This window comes from Hevea brasiliensis, chromosome 11 (genome assembly GCF_030052815.1).
Source record: "Hevea brasiliensis isolate MT/VB/25A 57/8 chromosome 11, ASM3005281v1, whole genome shotgun sequence".
NCBI classification, from domain to species: domain Eukaryota; kingdom Viridiplantae; phylum Streptophyta; class Magnoliopsida; order Malpighiales; family Euphorbiaceae; genus Hevea; species Hevea brasiliensis.
Window position 1 is genome coordinate 1,189,518 of NC_079503.1, and position 21,521 is coordinate 1,211,038.

Consider the following 21,521-nt stretch of genomic DNA (forward strand, 5'->3'; position numbering starts at 1 on the left):
TAAAGTGGCTGCAAATTAAAAGAATTTATTGGCAACTCAAATATGTCAAAAGGAAGTCACTAACTATAACAGGAGAAACAATTAAAGAAATGCAGCACTAGATTGATAAAGAATCCACAACAAGGTCATGTACATGATCATCTCTCTCTCTCTCTCTTTGCAGACACAAATTTGTGGATTTTGGGTCCAAAGTCAAATTTCTTGTGGGTTTTTTGAGAAATGTGTGGAGGGTTTAAAGTCAATCCAATAACATAAAATTCAATGAAACAAGACAACCTACTCGTCAGATTTTGCTTTGTTGGATTCTTGCAAGACATTTTGTTTCTTTTTCTTTTTAATTGTGGATGAGACTATCTCTATTTGTGCTGTGGAATGATATAAACTCTATCTTATATAAAATAATTTTAATATAAATATTCACACCATAAAATAATATTTTATGGGTAAAGGTTAGTGCGTTCTTGCGTAAACTGCTTTCATGGCGTTTGAATAAGTAGTTTAGGTCTCATCCGCTAATTAATTAACTAAAATTTGTTTTCTTCATGAATAGTTAATGATTTGGAGAGAAGTTGAATATGTGGTCTTCCCTTCAATTCAAAGGCTGTCTTTGTGATTTAAACGTTTATTCCTGAGAGATGCTGACCCTTTTCACTTACACTATCTAATCATAAATGGGAAAAGATGATTAAAAAAAAAAAAAAAACCTAATCATTCATACGTATTATTAAAATTATTTAAAATGATTTTAAATTGAATTGCATTATTACAATATAAATGTAAAAATTAAGATAAATCATATATTTATATTAAGTGAATGAGTATTCTGATTGGATCTAATAATTTGTCGAAGATTGGCAGCGTATAACGGGGATGAGTTGGTTGAAGGGGAGCATTGAAAAGAAAAAGGGTTTAACACTCCATGGGCTTCACTATTGATGGCGTCTGTTTGGGCCTCCACAAAATCTAGAGGTCCTGTCAAAAGATGAGTTTCCAGAATGGAGTCCTTCGCTTGTCCCTCCTGATCCTCGAATAGCCCAGAGGGGGAAAAAACTACAGAAGCTTCATCTCATACCATGGAGTCCTTAGGATTTCTGTTCTATAATCTATCCCTGCATTCAAACCTACATGTATATTACTCTTCCATTAAATGAATGAATTATCATTTGTGTTCAAAAAAAGAGCCGTTATCATGAACTTGAAGCAGTTTTTACTATTCTGGCATTTAATTTTTGGATTAGTATTAAGAACTCGTGCACACACACACACGGTTATTTCACCACCACAACATGTTTCATTGTGCTTAATATATATGCTAATGACATGGTTAAGTCCTTGACATCTCTAAAAGTTCTAAGCTGCTAAATCTCCAACGTTAGATCAATATTTAATTCTAGAATGCTTAAACAGAAAAAACACTTACGCAAGGCTAGAAAAGGGGAATTCCAGCAAAAAACATTGCTGACAGCAGCATGATCGTTAATCTATGACTTATCTATAAAAGCATATCTATTTAACAAAGCTAACCCAACGTATTCTACTGCCACTCCCAAATAACATAAAATTCCATCTAGAAACAATAGTTAAAAAACTAACCTACAACCACTGTAGACTAAGACTATAACTGTTTGACATAACCATGCTAGCCACAACCTAGGAATTATGTCAAAAGATGACAACAATTGTCAAAAGATGACAAAAATTACACAATCAATGGCTTACTCTCTCTGAATGTGGCGCTCACGCATCAAAGAAAGCAGCAACAAAAGGCATATGTAGCAGTTACGATAGACCATAAGAGTTTAAACTCTTCGCCGCTTTTTTCCACTCTTCACCTCACTTCCCTGTCCTTTGGTTGAGCTTAGAGATTTCCCTTTCACGCTTTCTTGTGGTTTTCCAGAATCTGTTGGGTTCTCCTTATTATCGTCGACTTCTTTCACCTTTGATGAACCAGATTTCAACTTTTCAGTAACATTAACACTAGATTTGCCACCACTTTTTGGGGATTTACCCTTGGCATTAGAGCTAATCTTTGGGGTATCTTGCTTGGATTTGCCAGACTTCACGGTTTCTTGCTTGGACTTGGAGGTTTTGGGTGTCCTCATCTCTTCCTCTTTGGACTTTCCAGTCTTGGATGGCGTGATGTCATCATTCTTTGATTTGCTGCCTGTTTTTGAAGTAACATCAGCAGATTTACTTCCACTTTTAATTATGGCAGCATTATCATCCTCGGCTTTTTTAACAGTTTTTGAATCATCCATTGATTTGCCATCCATTTTATCCACTTCCTTTGATTTTCGTCCAGACTTCGTTGCTGCACTCTTGGATTTTCTGGAGGAAACTCCACCACCCCTACCAATTGAATATACACAGCTGTCAGAAATCCGAATCTAAAAACAACACAATAAAAGAAATACTCACCTCAATGGAGAAGCATCCACCTTTCCTTGTTTCGTTGACTGATCAGTATTTGTTTTTGTTTTCTTCTTCGGAGGCCTGGTTAGAATCATCAGTCAAGTAAATGCTAATTGTACTTTAAGATCAAACCAAAGCAGGAAGCCAGACAAGTGATGGCTCAGCCTTGAGGACATAGATTAAATGTGATATAATATAGGGATACCACTAACACAAGAACCAACTAGAAACTCTCTAAACTATGTACTTCCTCCAAGTCACATGACCAAGTGGTTGGGAAAATAAAATCCCAAATCAAAAGATAGCATTATCAACTAAAAGGCTAATTTAAACAATAAAAACATACATTTCAGAAGGAACATCCGAAGTTTCGGGATCAGATGCTTCTCCCTGTCAGAAAATAAAAATGTCTGTTAAATCAATCTTGAAAATTCGGTAGTGCACTAGTCAGGTAGGTAGCCACTTACCTCATTTGGTGCAGACTCCTCTCCAACAATTTCCCACTTTTGCCTCTTAAGATTCAACACTTCTGTATCCCCATCATCATAGGCAACCTACATAATGAATATATAGTCAGTTGTACACACATATATAAGTGTGCACTTATATTGACTCCTTTATGGAGATGTGCGTCATGCATGCATACACAAATGAAAGTAGGTATTGTTTGTATATACTTAAATAAGTACGCATGAAATTAACTATAGATAAATATGCATGTGCATATCATATGAAACAGAAATAATTCTTTGAGAAAGAAGAAAACGAAAATAAAGCAGGAATAAAGTAAAACTCAGTTAAGAACAAAATGGAGATAGGAATCTGATATTGATGTCTTCACCTCATGCTTCTTTTTAACAGGATCATAAGAACGTATTACACCTTCATAAAATCTGCAAAATCATAAAATGAACATAAGATCAAAATACAGCACTTGATTTCATTGAGGACAGAAATAGTAGCTAGAAAAGACCATGAGAATCAAATATTACAAATTCGATTCTCACATAGTGGTGCAGGGGAACATTTGAGCTTTGCTCAATGCATAACGGATGAGATGCAATCACAATGGGTATTTGATGCATAACTTACTGACCTTTAGAGGGAAAAGGCAACTATGAAATTGGTGTAATGTGGCAATCATTTAAAGGCATGCCCACTTGTGAGATAGCCACAATTGGAGATTTCATTTGGCACAAGGAAAAAAAAAAAAAAAACCCTTATTTGCAATGACTTTAGCTACATTATGTAAATGGTATACTACAAAAGAATTGCCATAGAAATTCAAAAATTTTGGTAGCGTAAAAAAATAATAATTCACCATTAAAACCTCATGTATTAAGATAAATTGCCATGGAAACAATGCCAGGTCAAGGAAAATAATGATTCAAGTAGAGTTAATAAGTAAATTCCCCATCAAAATATGAGCATGAAACCAACAAGTTGTCTGCTCTAGGACATCATTGAAACAAATATCAAATCTGAAGAGATTCAGTCAAACTCAACAATGTCACACTTGGATACTAATCCATATGAACACACATGCATTCACAAACAATGCTCAACAGTAGAGTTTTGAGCATCAGTTCTAGCAATGGCTTACAGAAACCAATTGCCCTTGAGGAAAAAAGGAAAAAGAGAAAGTCAGAACTTACGTTTGATCTATAGGCCACCAAACTTTAACCCTCAAATCAACCAGACTAGCGTTGTATTCTCTAGTCCTAGATGCCTGACACAGCAATTGTGTAAATGAGAAATTCACTAAGGAAATCCAAAAGCATTTAAGCCAAGCAACAAGTATCATTTAAACATGAGAAACTAAATAAAATAAAGCATTTATCAACATTTTCCTAAGACTAACATACATAAAGATGGCCCAAACTAAAGCATGCATCAGATTTAACGGTAAATGTCAGGCTTTAAACTGTTCACTTTTTTTTTTTGGTTGGGGGGGTGTTATACATGATGCAGGAGGGAAATTTTCTAAAGAAAAAAAATTAAGGCCATGGCATCAGCACTGCTGCCTCTCCTATGGTAGAATACATATGCACTCTGCACAAATAAGTGATCAGCAAAAATCTCAAGCAACAAATGTCACAGGATATGCATAACTTTAGGTTTTATAAATGCATACCTTTTCATTGCCTGAGGCACGCTTCCTCTTGCTGTTGACATTGGGGGTCTCCTCCAATTGATGCTCATCTTTTGGTAATTTTGTTGCTGACTTTGGTGAAGATACCTTTTCCTAAGAAAATAAGAATAGCAACAAAAGCTATAATTAACTTCTATTGATGGATTCAGCAAACTAAATTTAGATGCAACAGCATTTAACAAAACTAAGTCATAATTGAAGGCCAAATACCATGTTATCATCTTTGGTTGAACTTTTGATCACAATCTTTTCTGTAATGGATTTTCCACGACTGTGATGTTTCTTATCCTGAGACTGAATTAAAGAGGATTCATCACCATTGTTACTGCTTGCATCCACCTTCTTTGAAGACTGCTTCAGTGGTTTTGCCTCTGATTCACTTGTAGTGCGGCTTTCCTTCTTGGATGCATCTGTTGCCATTGGTGCCTTTTCCTCATTGGAAACCCTAGCATGTGCCCTTCTTGCTGATCGCTTATTTAGTTTTGCTTCTGAATCACTAGCTCCTTCAGATGCCTTTCTGGGAACATCATCAGCAGATGGTTCAGACTCTTTGATCAAGCTCTCTTTCTTCTTTGATCTCCCAGCCTTCTTGGAAAGACTTTCATCAAGGAGGCTTCCGCTTCCAGATGGAGAAGCAGCAGTCATGGACTCGCCCTCTAATGCCTTGGGGGAGGAAGGCTGACTACTACCAGCTTCTTTTCTATTTTCTGAAGACACAGCTGCCTCAACAGATGGTTCCTCGTGCGGTGAACCAGGAACATTCTTGCCATGAGTTTTATCATCCAGTAGTTTCTCAGCTTCCCTCTCAGCAACAATATGAGAACTCTCAGATGGTTCTGTCAACTTTGTTGACGAATTAAGTTTCCTCCCTCTCTTTTTGGTTGCCTGTGCTGGCTTGCTTTCCTCATTAACTGCCTTCTCAGTCTCAGTATTGTTTGACATGTCAATACTTTTTGACTTATCAGCATGATTACCATCATCTTGCTTCTTTAAGGAACACGAATCTGCCAAGGAGTCATCTTCACCAGTCTGTGCAATACCATTGCTCACAATTGATTTGGGAGATTTGTCATTTATAGGATCAGCTTGTTTAGGAGAACCTGCTTCAGCTGCTATATCTTTATCATCCTGGAAGAAAATACAAATTAGAAAATAAATGTAAAAGAAATACTACAAAATTGACAATGAAAATTGTCATGCCCGGGGCAACCTCATCTGATGATACTCCAGCTGGTTTGCTTTGTTCAACCTGCAGAAATTTAACAAAGCTGAGTTAACAGAACCAAAAAACAATGAGACTTGAGCCACATGATGATAAGTTAGACTAGTAAACAGGAGCGTACATAAACCATGTATACTTTATAAAACAATTTCAACAACATGCAATGCATAAGCAACTGTGTTAATACCTAGCACAAACTGCTAAAATACCATATACAATGATAAACAAGAAAATTCCTTGTCTAATTCTCATCAAAGTACTGTGGCCAAAGCTTTCCTAAGAGTTCCATGCCAGAGAAACAGGATCCAATGCCACCAGACTACAAGCTAGGAATATAAAAGCAATGCATAAGACGCAACTCTATTCCAAGCACTACAACATATGCCAACATTTGGTATAAGCATTGGAATTAAAAACAGATTGTACGTCTCTTCAAATGTTTAAGTCTCTATAGATGGTTACTTTCAAATAGATAATTATCCATAAGAGTTCTTAGCCCCATAATGTTAAATAAAAATCTCCTATCAATTAATTGGTAAAAGAATGCAGAAAGAAAAAAAAAAATGTTCAAGACCTTCATCAATCAACTCATGCATAATTGATTTGCCATTAACTAAAATCATCACAATATGATACAATACAATGTTATCTTCAAAAGTATCAGAAGCTTACTTTATTTTCATCAGCAGCATGAGCATCATTTTGTTCAACAGTTCCAGATTGGCAAATAGAGGCAACTATTTCACTGTAATCTTCTAAAGAAATACCCAAAGATTTCACAGCATGTTGCAAGTAAGGCTTAACTTTGGTAGCACAACTTTCAAGTACTTTTTCTCCCAACTTACATGCGACAGATAGAACTTCCTAAAAAACAAGGAAAGCAATTAACAATTCATGAAAACAAAAAGAGAATTTTTTTTTTAAATAAAAAAAAAGGCAAAATAATCATAGAAATGATGCTGACCTCATTGCCCCTTTTCACACTGGCTAAAAGAGGAGAAAGAAGTTCTAGAGAGATGTCTTCACTTTCTTCTAAGACAAGGGTCATAATGGTCTCCATGGATGAAAAAATATTGTCTGAGTGATCATCCCTGGGAGGAAAGAATGAGTCCTCAGTGCAATGAATAGTCGTTCAAACATAGTACCAAGTACAAGATAGTAGAAATGTGCTTATGAAACTATGCTGTATAGGAATAAGGGCATCAACTTTAACTAAAACGATCTTTCCTTGAAACAGGTAAAATTATTGTTGCCCCAAGTGAGTCAGCATTCCTCCAGGGGTGCAATGGGTGTCTACCTCCCTGGTACAGCAATCATGGCACCATGTCGAGCCAAAATTTTTCCCACAATAATAGAGTAAGACACACAAACTAACATGCATTTTAGAAATTTGAGTTATACATCATAGAATTCAACAACTCCAGAGTCCAGACCCTCCACCTCATTGGCATTTCAATAGAGATAATGTAAATTTTATTTTTCAATATGCATCCAAAAGCATGAAGAATTATCACCAAACGCTAAAAACCACCCTATGTTGATCCTTGATGTGGCCACAAAAGAAAAGGAAAAAGGAAATTAGGGCAATTGTCCTGTTGAAAATCATAATAAAATTCAGAGTCCACAATGATAAAAACCATTGACAGAAAAAGCATATGACAAAATATCACCAAGGAAAAGCGATTATTTCACTAAAGATAGTTCATACCTTATAGCATTAAGGAAATGCTGGAACATCTCAATTATCAGAGCATCACACTCAAGATCCAACATCACCACACATGACCGAACTTTTGCAACAGTTTCAAGAATCAAAGTCCTTTTACCATACGATCGACTAGACTTGTCAGCTAGATTTTCAAATGATGATACAATCAGCTGAAAAACATCCTGCATACCCATGAAATGAAAGGTAGAAAAACAGAAATCAGATGGTTCAAAACAACTACGAGAGCAGATGGCCCTTAATCTGTAAAAGATCTAAGTTGTCAAAACCACAAACTCCTTGGCACCTTCATCTGATCATCATCATAAGGAGCATCTGGAGCGGTTATTCTGGTTATTTCACTAATGCAAGAGGCAACCGCTACTTTCACATCAACATCAGCATGCTTAAAAAGTTGCTCTGCTACCAGTGCTTTCAGAGATGGGGTAAGTGCACTTTGCATTGATTTTGTAGGGGACTGCTCCACTTTTGATAAACAATTCTCGACTTGCTACAATTATCCAGCAGGAAAGGAATCAAAGGATTAAGCAAATGCAGTATCCATTCAAAACAAATACATTCTACCAACCATAGACGCTAGCTTCAACCATAATGAATGGGAACCAATATAAACCAAAGTCTCAACTGAAACTGATTCAGAAAGCCCATGCACCCATGTGCATGGGCTTTTTGATAATTATCCAATCTTCTAAACTTGAGTGTTGGTATCGCAACTAATACTGATATTAACTTGGCAATGTTTTTACCAAATCTATGAAAAAATTAAGATGCAAAGAAAACCAAAGGCACAAAAGAGGCAATGTTGCAACCAACTTTAGCAAATAAAAATCATGTCGCTCAACCAACTTTAGCATCAAAAAACCTAAAAGGGATATTTGATTTTGCAGTGGACAAAAACAGCAGTTTCGATGCAACTAAGAACAATTACATGACACCATTTGACCATAAAAAGTAAAAGACAATAACAACAAATGACTAAAGTCACTAAACCCTTTTTATGATTTGAGCGCTGTGTGCTGTGCCCTTTTTCCCTGTTGCCTGTTCATAATGAGTTTTCAAGCCTTCAAGGGCATGCAAATGAAGTAACAATATTTGCAAAATAATACCAAAATCTGTAATACAATCAAAGGTTTTGCGTTCTGTTATCTAGAAAAAGCACAAAAATACGCACACTTATGTCCATAACAAACGAGTCTTCCTTATTTTACATCCGCTTCAAAACAGATATGGTGAGGAAAAGTGAGAAACATTCTTGCATAACAAAACCAAGAGGAGGATTTACTACATTTTGAACATAAAGCTTCTGTGAGGGATACTGGTCTGAATAGCATTTAATTAAAAAAAGGGCACTACACCCAAGGACTTTTTTTTACATCATGAAACTCACAATGATGCTGTTACTAATGTTCATTGTATATATAGAGAATATAAGCCTAATTAAAAAAATTAAAAGATTGGCGTCCAAATGTCAACTCAAAGGAGATAAATCAAAGTTCCAACATCATAGAGAACCTCGTCCATATTAACAAAGATAACAAATGAAAGAAAAAGGCAAGAAAACTAAAAATCCTGTTATATGGAAGGAAAACAGGCACACATTTACAGAATGATATATAAATGAATTACTATTAATGTTTAAGCTTAAACGGGCTAGATATGAAAACAGGAAATTCTCAATAAAAAAAAATCTCTCTTTTTCAAAAAAGACAAATTAATAGAAAACCAGCTCAATACACCGATGATTTTCTCTCTCTCCAAAATATCCACCTGGACCAATATATAGGATACCATCTTAAAAGGTTTCCTTTTCTCTCGGTCCACGGCTTCAATTAGCATACGGAACATTAAATGAAGTTCTAGATAATAACCAATACTCAGGTTTTGAACGATCCTGTGTTTCCTATTAAGAAATTATCCCACTGATAACAAATGACACGAAAGCATCATTTGTGTTCTAATTCAGTCCTCGTGTGAAGGGAATGACTTTAATCACATGATTCTCAAAGATATCCAGAAAGTTAATTGCTGATATGGGCTTGTTTTTAATGCAAAATCAAATTTATTGCTCCAAGTGCCAAAAAAACCCACGCACTTTCATATTTAAAATTGCTAGTGATCATGTATATATGCAAGCTATATGATATATATATAGCTTCGCATGCTACATGATATGTTAAAAAATAAGACAAGAACTAAATAGTTTCATTACTCCCCATTAGGAGCACAATAAACAGCTAACTATTTTCATTGGTTGCACCTTTTTTTCAGTATCAATAAATCAAAAACGTAAATCTGTGAGCATTAAACTGCTAGTGAATTATCTAGTTCCACACTATAACTCCCACCAATTCACGCTACATTTCTACCAGCACTTCGTTTTTATATGACACATGTAGCAGGATTCTATACGTGTAACGTAGAGCATCGTAATTCGCAAACACCAACATTACAAATACACGAATATCAAAGAAACAACAGGAAAAAAAAAAGGAAAAAGAAAAAAGACCAAAAAAAAAACCCAAACCCAAAAATGATTCCACTTAAGAACGAAAATCTTGAAGCACCCAGAATGCAAAAGCAGGAACTCATCGAAAAAATAACACAGTAATTACGTAGAAAAAAGGCAAAATAAGCATACAAACCAACACGTTTATTCACAAAAAAAAGGAAAAAAAAAATAGGGCTTACGTCGAGAAGAGGAAGAAGTTCATCGACCGAAGAAGGAGGGTTAACAAGCTTAGTCCCAGCTTCCATAAGCTGTAGCTCGAGCTCTTTATCCGACGACGCCATTGTTTATGTGATTTGTGGCTAAATATATAAAGATATAATAACTTATATCTACAGATCCTTGGAAATCTGAGACTGAGGCTTGAATCTCATACCATTGAAACCCGAGAAATCCACCTGAAAGGACGAATCAAGGGGATAAAAACAAGATTTGGGGTGCGAGATTTGGGGATTTAAGAGGAGATGGAGAGTGTGTTTAGGGTTTTTATTTGAGAGAAGAGGGGGAGAGGAGAGGAGAGTTTGAAGTGAGTGTTTTGGATGTAAATTTTGAAGAGAAAATTAAAAAAGCCTAAATCAGCGTAAGCAATTATTTATAAATGGGAAATGATTTTTCTACCTTTCCAGGTAATTTATTTTGTACGCTTAAAGGAGAATCCAGCGCTGCCTTGGCTCGGATTCTGCCGCGCTCGTCAATTCGGGTTTAATTTGGGGGTTCAAGTCCGTCTTTGGTTTTTCAGGCTTCCCTCGGGACCACCTGGGCTTTTTCTCTTGGACCGCGTCCTTTTTCAACCGTCCTCCTCCCCCTTTCCTTTTTTTTTTTCCCCCTTATTTTACGATAAAAAAATATATTATTTTCTAATTTTGAAAATTACTCATTTCCTTATAACCCTTTCCTTCTGAGGATGGCCACAAATGGAGTATTTTCAAATATTTACTCTAATTGAATTTCATTATAATTAACTTTTTAATCACCACCATGTGTATCAAATTAGTTATAATTTATAATTATTTTTGTTTATATAAAAAATAAAATCTAAATTAGTTCACATTTATATTAAAATATAACATCCCTTTCTCTAGCAATACAATAAAAAAAAAAATCTAACAGTTTTTTCCTTTTAAGTCATATTATTAGAAAAAAAATTTCATTTTTTTAACTTTCTCTCTTATCTTTCTCTGTTTATCCTTCTTTGCATGATCAACCATAAATTATTTAGTGCCAAGGTGATTGGGGAGAACTGATTGTTGTTGAAGTTTTCTTCGCCCTCGCCACTTCACAAATAAAACTCTCAATCTCTACTCGGATTAGCGACGTTGCCAATTTTGAATACAGGCTTATAAGATTAAGAACAGCTTCAACCGAGGAAGTAGAATATGCCAACAATGGGGTGAAAATACTTGTTTGCACATATAATATTGCTAAAGTAAAGAAATTACCATTCTAGGGTGTAATAGACAAATTATATTTCAAAAGGAGCTAACCTCACCTTCGCATATGGCTTTTCAAATAAGTTGGATTGGACGATTTGAGCCTCCGGCTCGCTGAGAACTACCGACTATCTAAGTACATCGAATCACCACACTGATATCGGAAGCTATTGTAAAGTAAATTTTCTACCATCGAAGGAGAACTCGCCTCTTCCATCGCTTGGAACCAGCAATGCAAACGGCTCGAAAAAGCATGATGAAAAAGAAAAGCATAAAGATTGAAAGGCGATAGGGTAGAGACACTGTAAGGGGAAAGACTACATGAACCTCACACAAACTCCAAAGGAGGGATGACATTAGTGGTTAGGTAAAACCAGGGAGAGGCGATGTAACAACCCAAAAAAATTTTTAAATTTATAAATAAAATAAAAATAAATATTATGTTATTAATATTTAGAATTTGTTTGAACTGATTTTAAAAATAAAAGAAAATAATAAAAATAATAATAAATAAATAAAGTAACAATAATTAAATTAATTAAAGTTAATTTAGTAAATGAGAATAAAATAATTAAATTTCCTAGATTATATTTATTTTATCATTACTACAATTTTATTAAACTTTAACATAATAAAATAATTTTAGATCTAATTGTAAACCCCTAATAAGTTGAGGGACTAAAAATATAATTAAAAGATATAAAAAAAACCCATAAATTGAAAAAACGCAGCAAGCCCCTCCCTCCCATCTCTCTCTTCCTCCCATCTCTCTCCCTCTCCCTCCTCGTTCATTGCGTCTCTGCTCGACCCAGTGGTGAGCGATGGTCGGCAGAGGTCCGGCAAGCTCCCAGCGACACCGGCAACCCCTTGGACAGTGAACAGCGGCGAGAGGAAGCCCCTAACGCGCGCGACAACCAAGTCTTTCCAGGAGTGATTCCGGCAGTTTCTGGTGGCGTTCCTGCCAAGTGAGGGTGGCGCTCGACTCCTGAGACCACGGGCTTCCATCCCGACCGGCGGTGCTCCATACCGTAGAGGTTTCCGACGAGTCTCGAAGAGAGAGAAAGAGGAAAGAGAAAGTGACAGCAGTGGCTTTCCGGTCACTTTTCCGGCGATTCAACCGTTGAATCGAAAATCCGAGACCACCAATGGACTCAGGACGACAAGATCTTCGAGATAGGATCGGTACCGCTCTGATCGGACACCGTTTGAAAAAGGCGATAATCGGATGGTCCAGATCGTTTGGTGAGATTTTCGAACTTTTCGATTTTTAAAATTTAAAAATAATTTTATAATAATTATTAACATAATTTGGACTTCATTTAGGTGCAATCGAATCGAGAATAGCTCACCGGCGTCGGGACCACATTTTCAGCCAGATCGGGCTGCATGACAGCTTGTCTCATAATGTGATCAATATTATAGTCAATCCTAGCATTTTCAGGCATTCTAGACGCGTTTCAGGTGTTAGAATTGGCATATGTAAACCCGAACTCCAAGTTACTTATTTTCGGTTAATACCGATTTAGAATAAAATTTATAAAATATTCGTGGATGATCAGAAAATTTTAATTCCTTTTGTAATAGTCTTATAATATTGTTAAGGACAGCGGGGAAAAATTTTAGAATTTTTAGAGCTCGTTTTTGTAGTTTTTGCAAAAGGGCTAGTTATAGGGGCTAAATTGTAATTTTTTAAATTGTGGTTGTTGACTGTTTGAGGGGGCCCAGGAGGGGCCTTGTGATGTGATTGTGTGATTAGTAGATATAGAAGTGTATTTTGAAACCTTTTTGCAAGTTGGGTAGGTCTTAGGTATAGGAAAAATTCTGTCGAATTTTCGCCATGAATTAGGTTGTCTGTTGTTTATTTAGAGTTTTATTTTGACTTTGTACTAATAAATTTATAATATAATTATTAGGTGATCGCGATCAGCTATTCTCCTCCATCCAGCAGCTACAATAGTCATCGGTGTACTGTGAGTAAAATATTAATTTTAATTGTAATTTCGATATTTTTATATGTACAAGCATACCCGTGCATCACATATATGTATGTATCTATGTAGTTAAACTCTATGCACGTTTTATGTTGCATTCACAACAGTTACAGTGCCCTGGATGTGTTTGTGGTAATTTAGAACAGTGTGCATGCGTTGGCGTGCGAGTGGTATAGTGTTGGATATGGACAGGATGGGTAAACACAGCTTGAGTTCTTCACTGAGATCCGATCATACGGGGTAGACACGGCTTGAAATCTTCGTTGGAACCCCGTATTTGGTTTATTAAGAGAAAGTCCGCCTTGAGATCTTCGCTGGCAGAGGTTGGATTAAGAGGCTATATAGGGGATCAGCTCCCATATATGTATTATTTGACAATGTTGGGTGTGTAAGTGCTCCAAATTGCTTTTTTGCTGTTATGATATGAAAATATTGACGTTATTGCATTTTACTCCACATGGTGCATTAGGTTTAGATAGCTATAGAGATTACGGTTAAAATTTGTATTTTACTCTCTGAGTCGAACGCTCACTCCTATTCACCATATTTTTCCAGGCTACAAGAGAAGACCTTTTTCAGAACAACCTGTTCCTTTCCTCGCAGGTTATGAAAATAAAAATTACTTAACTGTATTATTATTATATAAATTTGTAATTTAGAACTCAGCATGTACTAGTAGTAGCATTAATCCTATCAGTGACTGCATGAATTTAAGTTTTTATATTAATAAATAAAAATTTTTATGAGTTTTAAATAGTTTGTAGATGATGTAACAGGGTTGAGTTAGGCTCCCATAATTTTAATTTCTGATAATTACTGGGCTAAGTTGGCCCGAAATAAAATTATAATAGTTTAATTTAAATTATTTTATATGCATATTGGGCCTAAATTGTGGACCTAGTCATAGGTTGAGGAATAGTTAAGCTTACTACGGGCCTCAGGGGCTTTAGGCTGGCCAATATTCTAGTGCCGGTCCGGCCCATAGGTTGGGTCGTGACAGGCGAACATTCTCTTTCTAGTGTAAATCTCATTCTTGCTAATATTACTATTATGACACACAAATTTATGATAAGATCGAAATAAAAAAAATATATAATAAATAATATTTAAATTTCTTAATTTAAAAAATAAATTTATGCAATTATTACTTAATTTAGAATGGGATTATAATTTTTTTAAAAGTTAAAATATTTTTATATTATTGTTTCAAATATATTTATATTATCTATGTAATTATAACAAAATTATTATTAAGATGAAAACATTATATTTATAAAGAAATTTATGTTTTAAATTAATTTACTGCCTTTCTTTGTTAATAATATACATATATATATTATGTAAAAATAATAATTATTTTTATAGGTGTACATTATTTTACTGCTTCACAAATTAAAATAAAATTTAGTTATCTCTCATTCTTTCATAATATAATATATGAGTTTCTATTAAATTTTTTGTTGCACTACTCTTTAAAACTCAATTGAATTAAATTTTAGAGAAATTTATAATTTAATTCTTAAGTTCTACCTTATGTAACATTTTAGTCTGTAAATTTTGAAAAGTAATTATTTAGTCACTAAATTTTACATTATATCACACTTTAATTCATATAATTTTAATATATAAAATAATTTAATAATTATGTCAATAGATAAAATTGTTGTAAACATTAAACTTATAGGGACTAAATGATTTTATATATTGTGGAATTAAATAATTAATTTTTTAAAATTCAGAAACTAAAATATAATATAGTGTAAAACTCATAACCTAAAATGTAATGTAGTAAGAGATCAAATAATTAACTTTTCAAAATTTAGAAATTAAAATGTCATATAAAGAAAATTTTGAGACCAAATTATAAATTATCCTAATTTTTTGTTGATGGATTATCATAAAACAAAATTTTATATAATTATTTATTAAAATAAATTTTCAAATAAAAGTAAATCTATACATAATTAAGTAAATCTATACATAATTAATTTGTGAAATTAATTAATTATTACAATTTAAAAACCTTTTTAGTAAAATGATTATAAAATAAGCATATAAAATTCCATACATACGTGTACACGGTACACCTTGTCTACTCATAAAGTAATTTTCCTTTTTGGCCATTTATGTGAAGACCTTTATTGTTATTATTATTTTTTAAAATCTTCACTATTTTATCCATGTATTTTTCCTTTCTTGTCATTATAGGCATCGAGCGAAAGAGGCTTCGCGGACAGGCGGTGACGTTCGGCACATAGCGACTTTTGGTGACAAATATCAAAATGCTAAAAATAAGAGAAAGGAGGGTCAAAGTTCATCATTTGTTAGTCCACATTTCTCATTATTAGAAGAGAACGAGTTTTATATGCCCAAAAATAATAAAACGCTTTATTGGGATGAGACATAAATGCATAAATATATAAATATTATATATTTATGTCTTAAATACACAGTAGACCAAGTATAGAAGGGGCAGGCAAGTTGATCACTGTACTCTACAAGGCACATCAACCAATAGTGTAAGAAGGGGCAGGCAAGTTGATCACTGTACTCTTGATCTTCGTCATCATATTGATGCTGTTAGTTACTCCCTGTGAGCCTATTCCGCTGTCCTTCAGACCCTGCACAAGGCGATCGATTTGTTGTGATGAATAATGATGCATTGAACAAAATAGGATTTGAAGAGATCAATTCACACTCTGGTTTCCAATTGTGCAAATTTCTTAAAATAAGGTTCAGGATTATATATGGAATGCGCACTTTTATCAATTTGTGGTTGCTTGTAAAGACTGGCAATTAAAGTTCAATCTGCCAAACCATGTATGGTAGTTTACCAACTCAAAAATTTAATAAACCGATTATCTTGCACAGAAAAGATATGATCTACGTCTAGATCCAGGAGTAGAAAGAAATTTCAAGTGATGTAATTATTTCATTGTGATTACTATATCCAATCTAGAAAGAGCGAACAAATCTGTAAAATTTAACATAGAATATTCACCTGAAATGGAAAATGATCAGGTCCACGAGCTGGTGCTGAATTGATCTGCACTGTTCCTGTCTCCATAGCATCACTGATCAAAATTGCTTTGTTTATATCTCTTGTAAAGACACATCCCTGAAACAATGCAACAGCTTAGTTACTTGGACAAAAAATAAAATGCAACAACTAAGAAGGAAATTATTTCAAAATGCAACAACAGTGTATTCCGAACAAAAAGAAATAAATGTTTGTCATTTTGCCTGAAATGACAAATATAAAGTGAAATACAGCATTAGAATTCCAATGAGTTCTAAATTTCAAATGGCTTAAAATGAATAAAAGATAGGTATCCATTGAAATTAAGGCACTGTAGATGAGCAATGTTATACCTGAAGACCATAATTGCTAGCATTACAGTGGTGGATTCCCTCTTCAACAGAGTTTATCCTTATAACTGGTAAAACTGGACCAAAAGGCTCCTCCCAGGCTATCCTCATGTCAGGTCGAACATTATCTAACAACAATGGCCATATGAGATTGCCCTCTCTTATGTACTCCTGACAGAATGTTGCTCCTTTTTGCTTGGCATCCATTACCAACCCTTCAATAAAGTTTGCTGAGGATTCTGTAACAACTGGAGTAATATCACAGCCGTCCTCAGGTGGTCCAACTGTCAATTTTGCGACTTTGGCTTTAACTTTCTCAACAAGAATATCAGCAACCGATTCAATAACTAGAACAACCTTGACAGCCGTACACCTTTGACCGCTGACATAAATTATTGTTTAAAACTATTAGTATACATGCAATAATGGAAAACTGCGCCATGCAGAGCAATAACATAATTTTGGTGGATGATATCGTGATTTGAGACTTTTTGTGCTAAGGGAGATGGTTTCTCAATCTAGAATTTAACTAGAGAATTTTTAAAGTAGTAATCTACTTGACCAAAAGTCCTCTATTTCACCTGTATGAGAAGCCTCCTTTAACAATATTTGCGGCAGCTAAATCCAAATCAGCATCTTCTAAAATGATACAAGCATCTTTGCCACCCAATTCCATCTGAAGAGGGATCATGCCTGCCTTCTTTGAGATTGCTATTCCAGTGTCTCCACCTGTAAAGCTGAACAAGAGTGCCCATTTGTTAGGACTTGATAGAAGTTGCTCTTCGAATTCTAAAAAGGAATAATATAATTTTTCAATTTTATAAATGCCTATGCACCCAGACGTACAGATGCAGCACACGAGATTTAGAATCAAATATATCATAGAATAAGGACAAATGAAGAACCAGGAAAAATTATGAGAACAACAGATTTTGAAGAGGCCAAAATGTTACCTTATACAGTTGACCCCTGGATGCATTGTGAGGAAGTCACCAATCTCTGAACCCTTTCCAGTAACACAACTAATAAGGCCCTTGGGAAAACCAGCCAAGTGAAAGCAATGGATCATGTGAAGTGCAGCTACAGCACCCTACAGGGAAGAGGGCCACCAGTTTATGATATTATTTGACACTGAAAACAGTTTAACCAAGCATGCTTGAAGGTCCCCTAGATTATGGAATAATAATAATAATAATAATAATAATAATAATAATAATAATCTAATACATCTACTGCAAATAAGCAATGGAAAAAAGGGACCCATACCTGGGTTGGAGGCTTAAGCACGAGGGAGTTTCCAGCAATTAATGCAGGAGCAATTTTTGACACAGCAAGATTCACAGGATAGTTGAAGGGGGGGATTGCTAGAACCACCCCAAGTGGAATCTGCATGCACGAGCCAGTCAAAGTAACAAACATTATGCATATGAAAGGTGCATAATGATACAAACTAAGAGCAAGTTTTGTTGTCCCAAAGAGGGGAAACTCGGCGTATTAATAGCTCTAGTTAAAGTTACCCAAGAAGGAGAACTCCAATGCAACATGGGCATTGCTTTCTCAATAGGCTAGCGGTAACAGAAATTACTGAAAAGATGACACTTGAATGTAACATATATATGCAAGCCACTGTTTTCTCCCCCTTTAGCCCCATACTGTGATATGATATGGGACAATCACAGCAAGACACAGAAAATAGAATAACTAGACAATTTGAACTTGCAACCCCAAGAAAAGAGGTGAAGGCCAACTACACTTCCATAGGACCCACTAGGTGTTAATATAATTAAAATGGAGATACACAAACATATGAGGAAGCAATCCATAAATCTAAAACATGAGCATCCTTGGATTTTACAACCAAGAAAAAGGAGCCACAATTTCCTGCTTAGCTAAAGAGTTTTACTCCTGAAACTTGCTTGCTTTAAATTTTTTATTCTATTTGTCATTCATAATTCTCATGAGTTCATTTGGAATAAATTATTTGCAAGTCAAGAATTCTCACACAATCATGCATAAATTCTATTTTTTCTTAATGTATTATTTTTTCAAGTTAAAAGAATTGAATTATTTCATTCTAAACATGAGAATTGACAAAAAGAAATCAATTGAATTGAATTCCTGCAAAATTATAGTTTCCAAACAGGGGCAAATGTTTTTGTCAGATCTTTTGGTTTGATAATTTGAAGTCTAAATTTTTGAACTCATTTTTTATGAGTTTGTCTCATAATGTTGCAGTTGAAGCATTAATTCACCAATCAAATTTACATGTTATACGTTCACCTAAGTAGAAACTAGAGGGGAAATGTTCTTAAGTTATGATATGTAATATTTATCAGACTTTATGCAAAGATTAGGATGTGAAAACAAACATCAATGAATTGAAACCACAGGTATGTGAAAACAATTCTCCAATACACAGGTTAATTCATGTGGAATGTCCTCGTGGAAAATGTCCGTTCCCCACAAGGGAGAAGAACAAGGCACTTTGGTGATAGGCATCATGTGAGCCTGCCGATAGGAATTTAATATCTAGTAAATTATTTCACCAGTTAAAATCACAGTGGTATCCTTATGGCTTAATTGCCTCTAGTACATGGATATTCCTTGTGTGTTTTAATATTCCCTTAGAAAAATGTGGAAGTGCTTGACTTTTATGTTTGTGATGAGTGATGACAGAGACAATTGAGGAAAAAAAAATGCCTGTATCGGTGGGCGAAAGCAAATCCACTTGACCAAAACAAATTTATGTAAGATAAAATAATTTTTTAAAAAATAAAGAAAGTTTATGCATGCAAGCCCACTCATCCTGACAATAAACAAGTTTCCACTTTCCAAAAAACAAAGGAGTGAAATTACCTTTGAAGTAAGGCAGTATTTGGTTCTTTCATTCCCAGGAAAACTATCTGAAACCAAAAACTTTCCTTCTCCGAGAATCCTAACCCCTTCTTCAGCACAGTAGGACACCAAATCTCCGGACCTCACCACCTATGTCAAAAGCAAATTTAGTATTTAAGACACAATTTAAGACTACTTAATAAAGTAATATTGGATAATTAAGTTGTGAATTAGAGCAAGAAAGAAAATTCCAAAATTGCAAGTAATCAAACAGTATTATAGAGAAATGAAAGTCTTTGTCCTACATACTTCAGTCACTGAATCCTTAGCCGGTTTTGCGATCTCTTTGACCAGGCACTCTGCAATGGGCGCTTTGTGCTCTTTCAAGATTGCTGCTGCTTTGTGAAGCAATTCGGCCCTTTTCCACAGTGGAGTCTTTGCCCATGATTTCTGAGCTGTTTTTGCTGTTTCTATGATCTTGTTCACCTCTTCTTGAGTACAAGCTGCTCCGAATTTAGTTTAAGGACAAAAAATGAGACAAGTCAACTAAATCATCCCACCAATTTGATTAGCAGTAGAAACCATACACCCAAATAAACTCTTGCCAGATTAAGACATTAAAAAATTATCAAAACTAAGATCGTCTGCATATAAGCCTTGAACTTTACACAGTTGAACAAGAATTAGATAAAGGGTATACCTTGAACCCTAAAGTGGGTTTTTCTGGTGGTGGGATTGATGATGGATACTGATTTTCCAGAGGAAGAATTCCTCCACTCACCCTCTGAGTAGAATTTATATACGCCATCTCCATCAACTATGTCAGTAAAAACTCCAGTTCCAGCCATTTCTTGCTAGTAAAACTCTTTTGCTGATTGCAGTAAGGAAGGGACAAGATAATGATTGCCGCTGCTGGGCGAGGCTTGGACTGGCAGCGTGAAAGGACCACTTGTTGGCTTTGATCACTTTACTATTGGCGCCGATCCAAAAACTTTGGGACTTCCACCGCTTCAGTAACACTATGTCTGGATTGGAGAAAAATAAGGGAGGAAGGAAAATGATCTCTTCTCTTATTTGAATTTTTCTTGGTTAGATAGGATCACAGACTCATCTAAATGCATAAAGTTTATATATTTATTTTTTAAATTTATAATAATAAATCAATGTAAAAATTTTCTTATTTAAATTGAAAATCATTATTATTTTTTCTTATTTTGGAGAGACTATGACAAAAATAAAAAGAATATTTTACTATTTAAATTTTATTTTATCTTTTTTTAATATCTAAATAAAATTATTTTTTTATTTCTATATTTAATTATTTTAATTTTAAATAAAATAAAATAAAAATAAATATTTTATTATATAATTTTTTTTTTATATTTAAACAAAGAGACAAATTTCCATCACTTCTATTTTCTTTCTTTATTTGCTTTTCTTTCAAACAAAGTTTCCAAACGTATGGCTGAGAACGTGCCATTTGGATTTGTTTATTCTAATTTTCTGCGTGACCGGAGGCCACTTCATGGAACCTGGACCTACCCCTTTTTTTTCGCCATGGCTATTTTGGAATCTGCATTCATTCGTTAAAATTAAATTATTTTCTCAAATAATTTTAGTCATGCAATTTTTTATATCAATTTAATATTTAACTTAAATAATTTAAAAATATTTTAAATTAAATCAAATTTTAAATAATATAAAAATTATAAACTTCTATTTTTATTATAATATATTTGTCTCAAGGGTTTTTTTGGGTCGCTTGGGAAGTCGCCACTTTAATTTTGAGAAAAATTAAAGAAAATCATTTATAAAAATAAAATTTAAAATCACTTCGAAAATAGAGATTTTAGATTCAAGATCCGTATACGGGTGGGA

The 21,521-nt window shown here is 34.4% G+C and overlaps 2 protein-coding genes across 3 annotated transcripts; both read right to left on the reverse strand.

Annotated features, from left to right (window-relative positions):
- Positions 1 to 1,470: 1,470 nt before the first annotated feature.
- LOC110668967 (sister chromatid cohesion protein PDS5 homolog C) lies at positions 1,471 to 11,749 on the reverse strand. 2 transcript variants are annotated; one of them, XM_058129583.1, is made up of 14 exons: positions 11,508 to 11,749; positions 7,799 to 8,002; positions 7,495 to 7,676; positions 6,751 to 6,877; positions 6,459 to 6,650; positions 5,775 to 5,813; positions 4,775 to 5,692; positions 4,547 to 4,657; positions 4,068 to 4,141; positions 3,254 to 3,305; positions 2,880 to 2,966; positions 2,759 to 2,802; positions 2,419 to 2,493; positions 1,471 to 2,349 (listed from the first exon to the last, which is right to left on the reverse strand). In XM_058129583.1, the coding sequence occupies exons 2-14, from the start codon at positions 7,952 to 7,954 to the stop codon at positions 1,800 to 1,802; spliced, it is 2,607 nt and encodes an 868-aa protein (XP_057985566.1). In that variant the 5' UTR covers positions 7,955 to 8,002; positions 11,508 to 11,749; the 3' UTR covers positions 1,471 to 1,799. The 2 variants fall into 2 exon arrangements, with proteins under 2 accessions (XP_057985566.1, XP_057985565.1); XM_058129582.1 differs by lacking the exon at positions 11,508 to 11,749 and adding an exon at positions 10,201 to 10,698.
- A 3,982-nt stretch (positions 11,750 to 15,731) lies between these two features.
- On the reverse strand, positions 15,732 to 20,755 carry LOC110668966 (NADP-dependent glyceraldehyde-3-phosphate dehydrogenase). The gene is made up of 9 exons (XM_021830387.2): positions 20,344 to 20,755; positions 19,953 to 20,146; positions 19,665 to 19,793; positions 18,075 to 18,194; positions 17,762 to 17,898; positions 17,390 to 17,545; positions 16,812 to 17,190; positions 16,441 to 16,557; positions 15,732 to 16,060 (listed from the first exon to the last, which is right to left on the reverse strand). The coding sequence occupies exons 1-9, from the start codon at positions 20,489 to 20,491 to the stop codon at positions 15,947 to 15,949; spliced, it is 1,494 nt and encodes a 497-aa protein (XP_021686079.2). The 5' UTR covers positions 20,492 to 20,755; the 3' UTR covers positions 15,732 to 15,946.
- Positions 20,756 to 21,521: the final 766 nt, after the last annotated feature.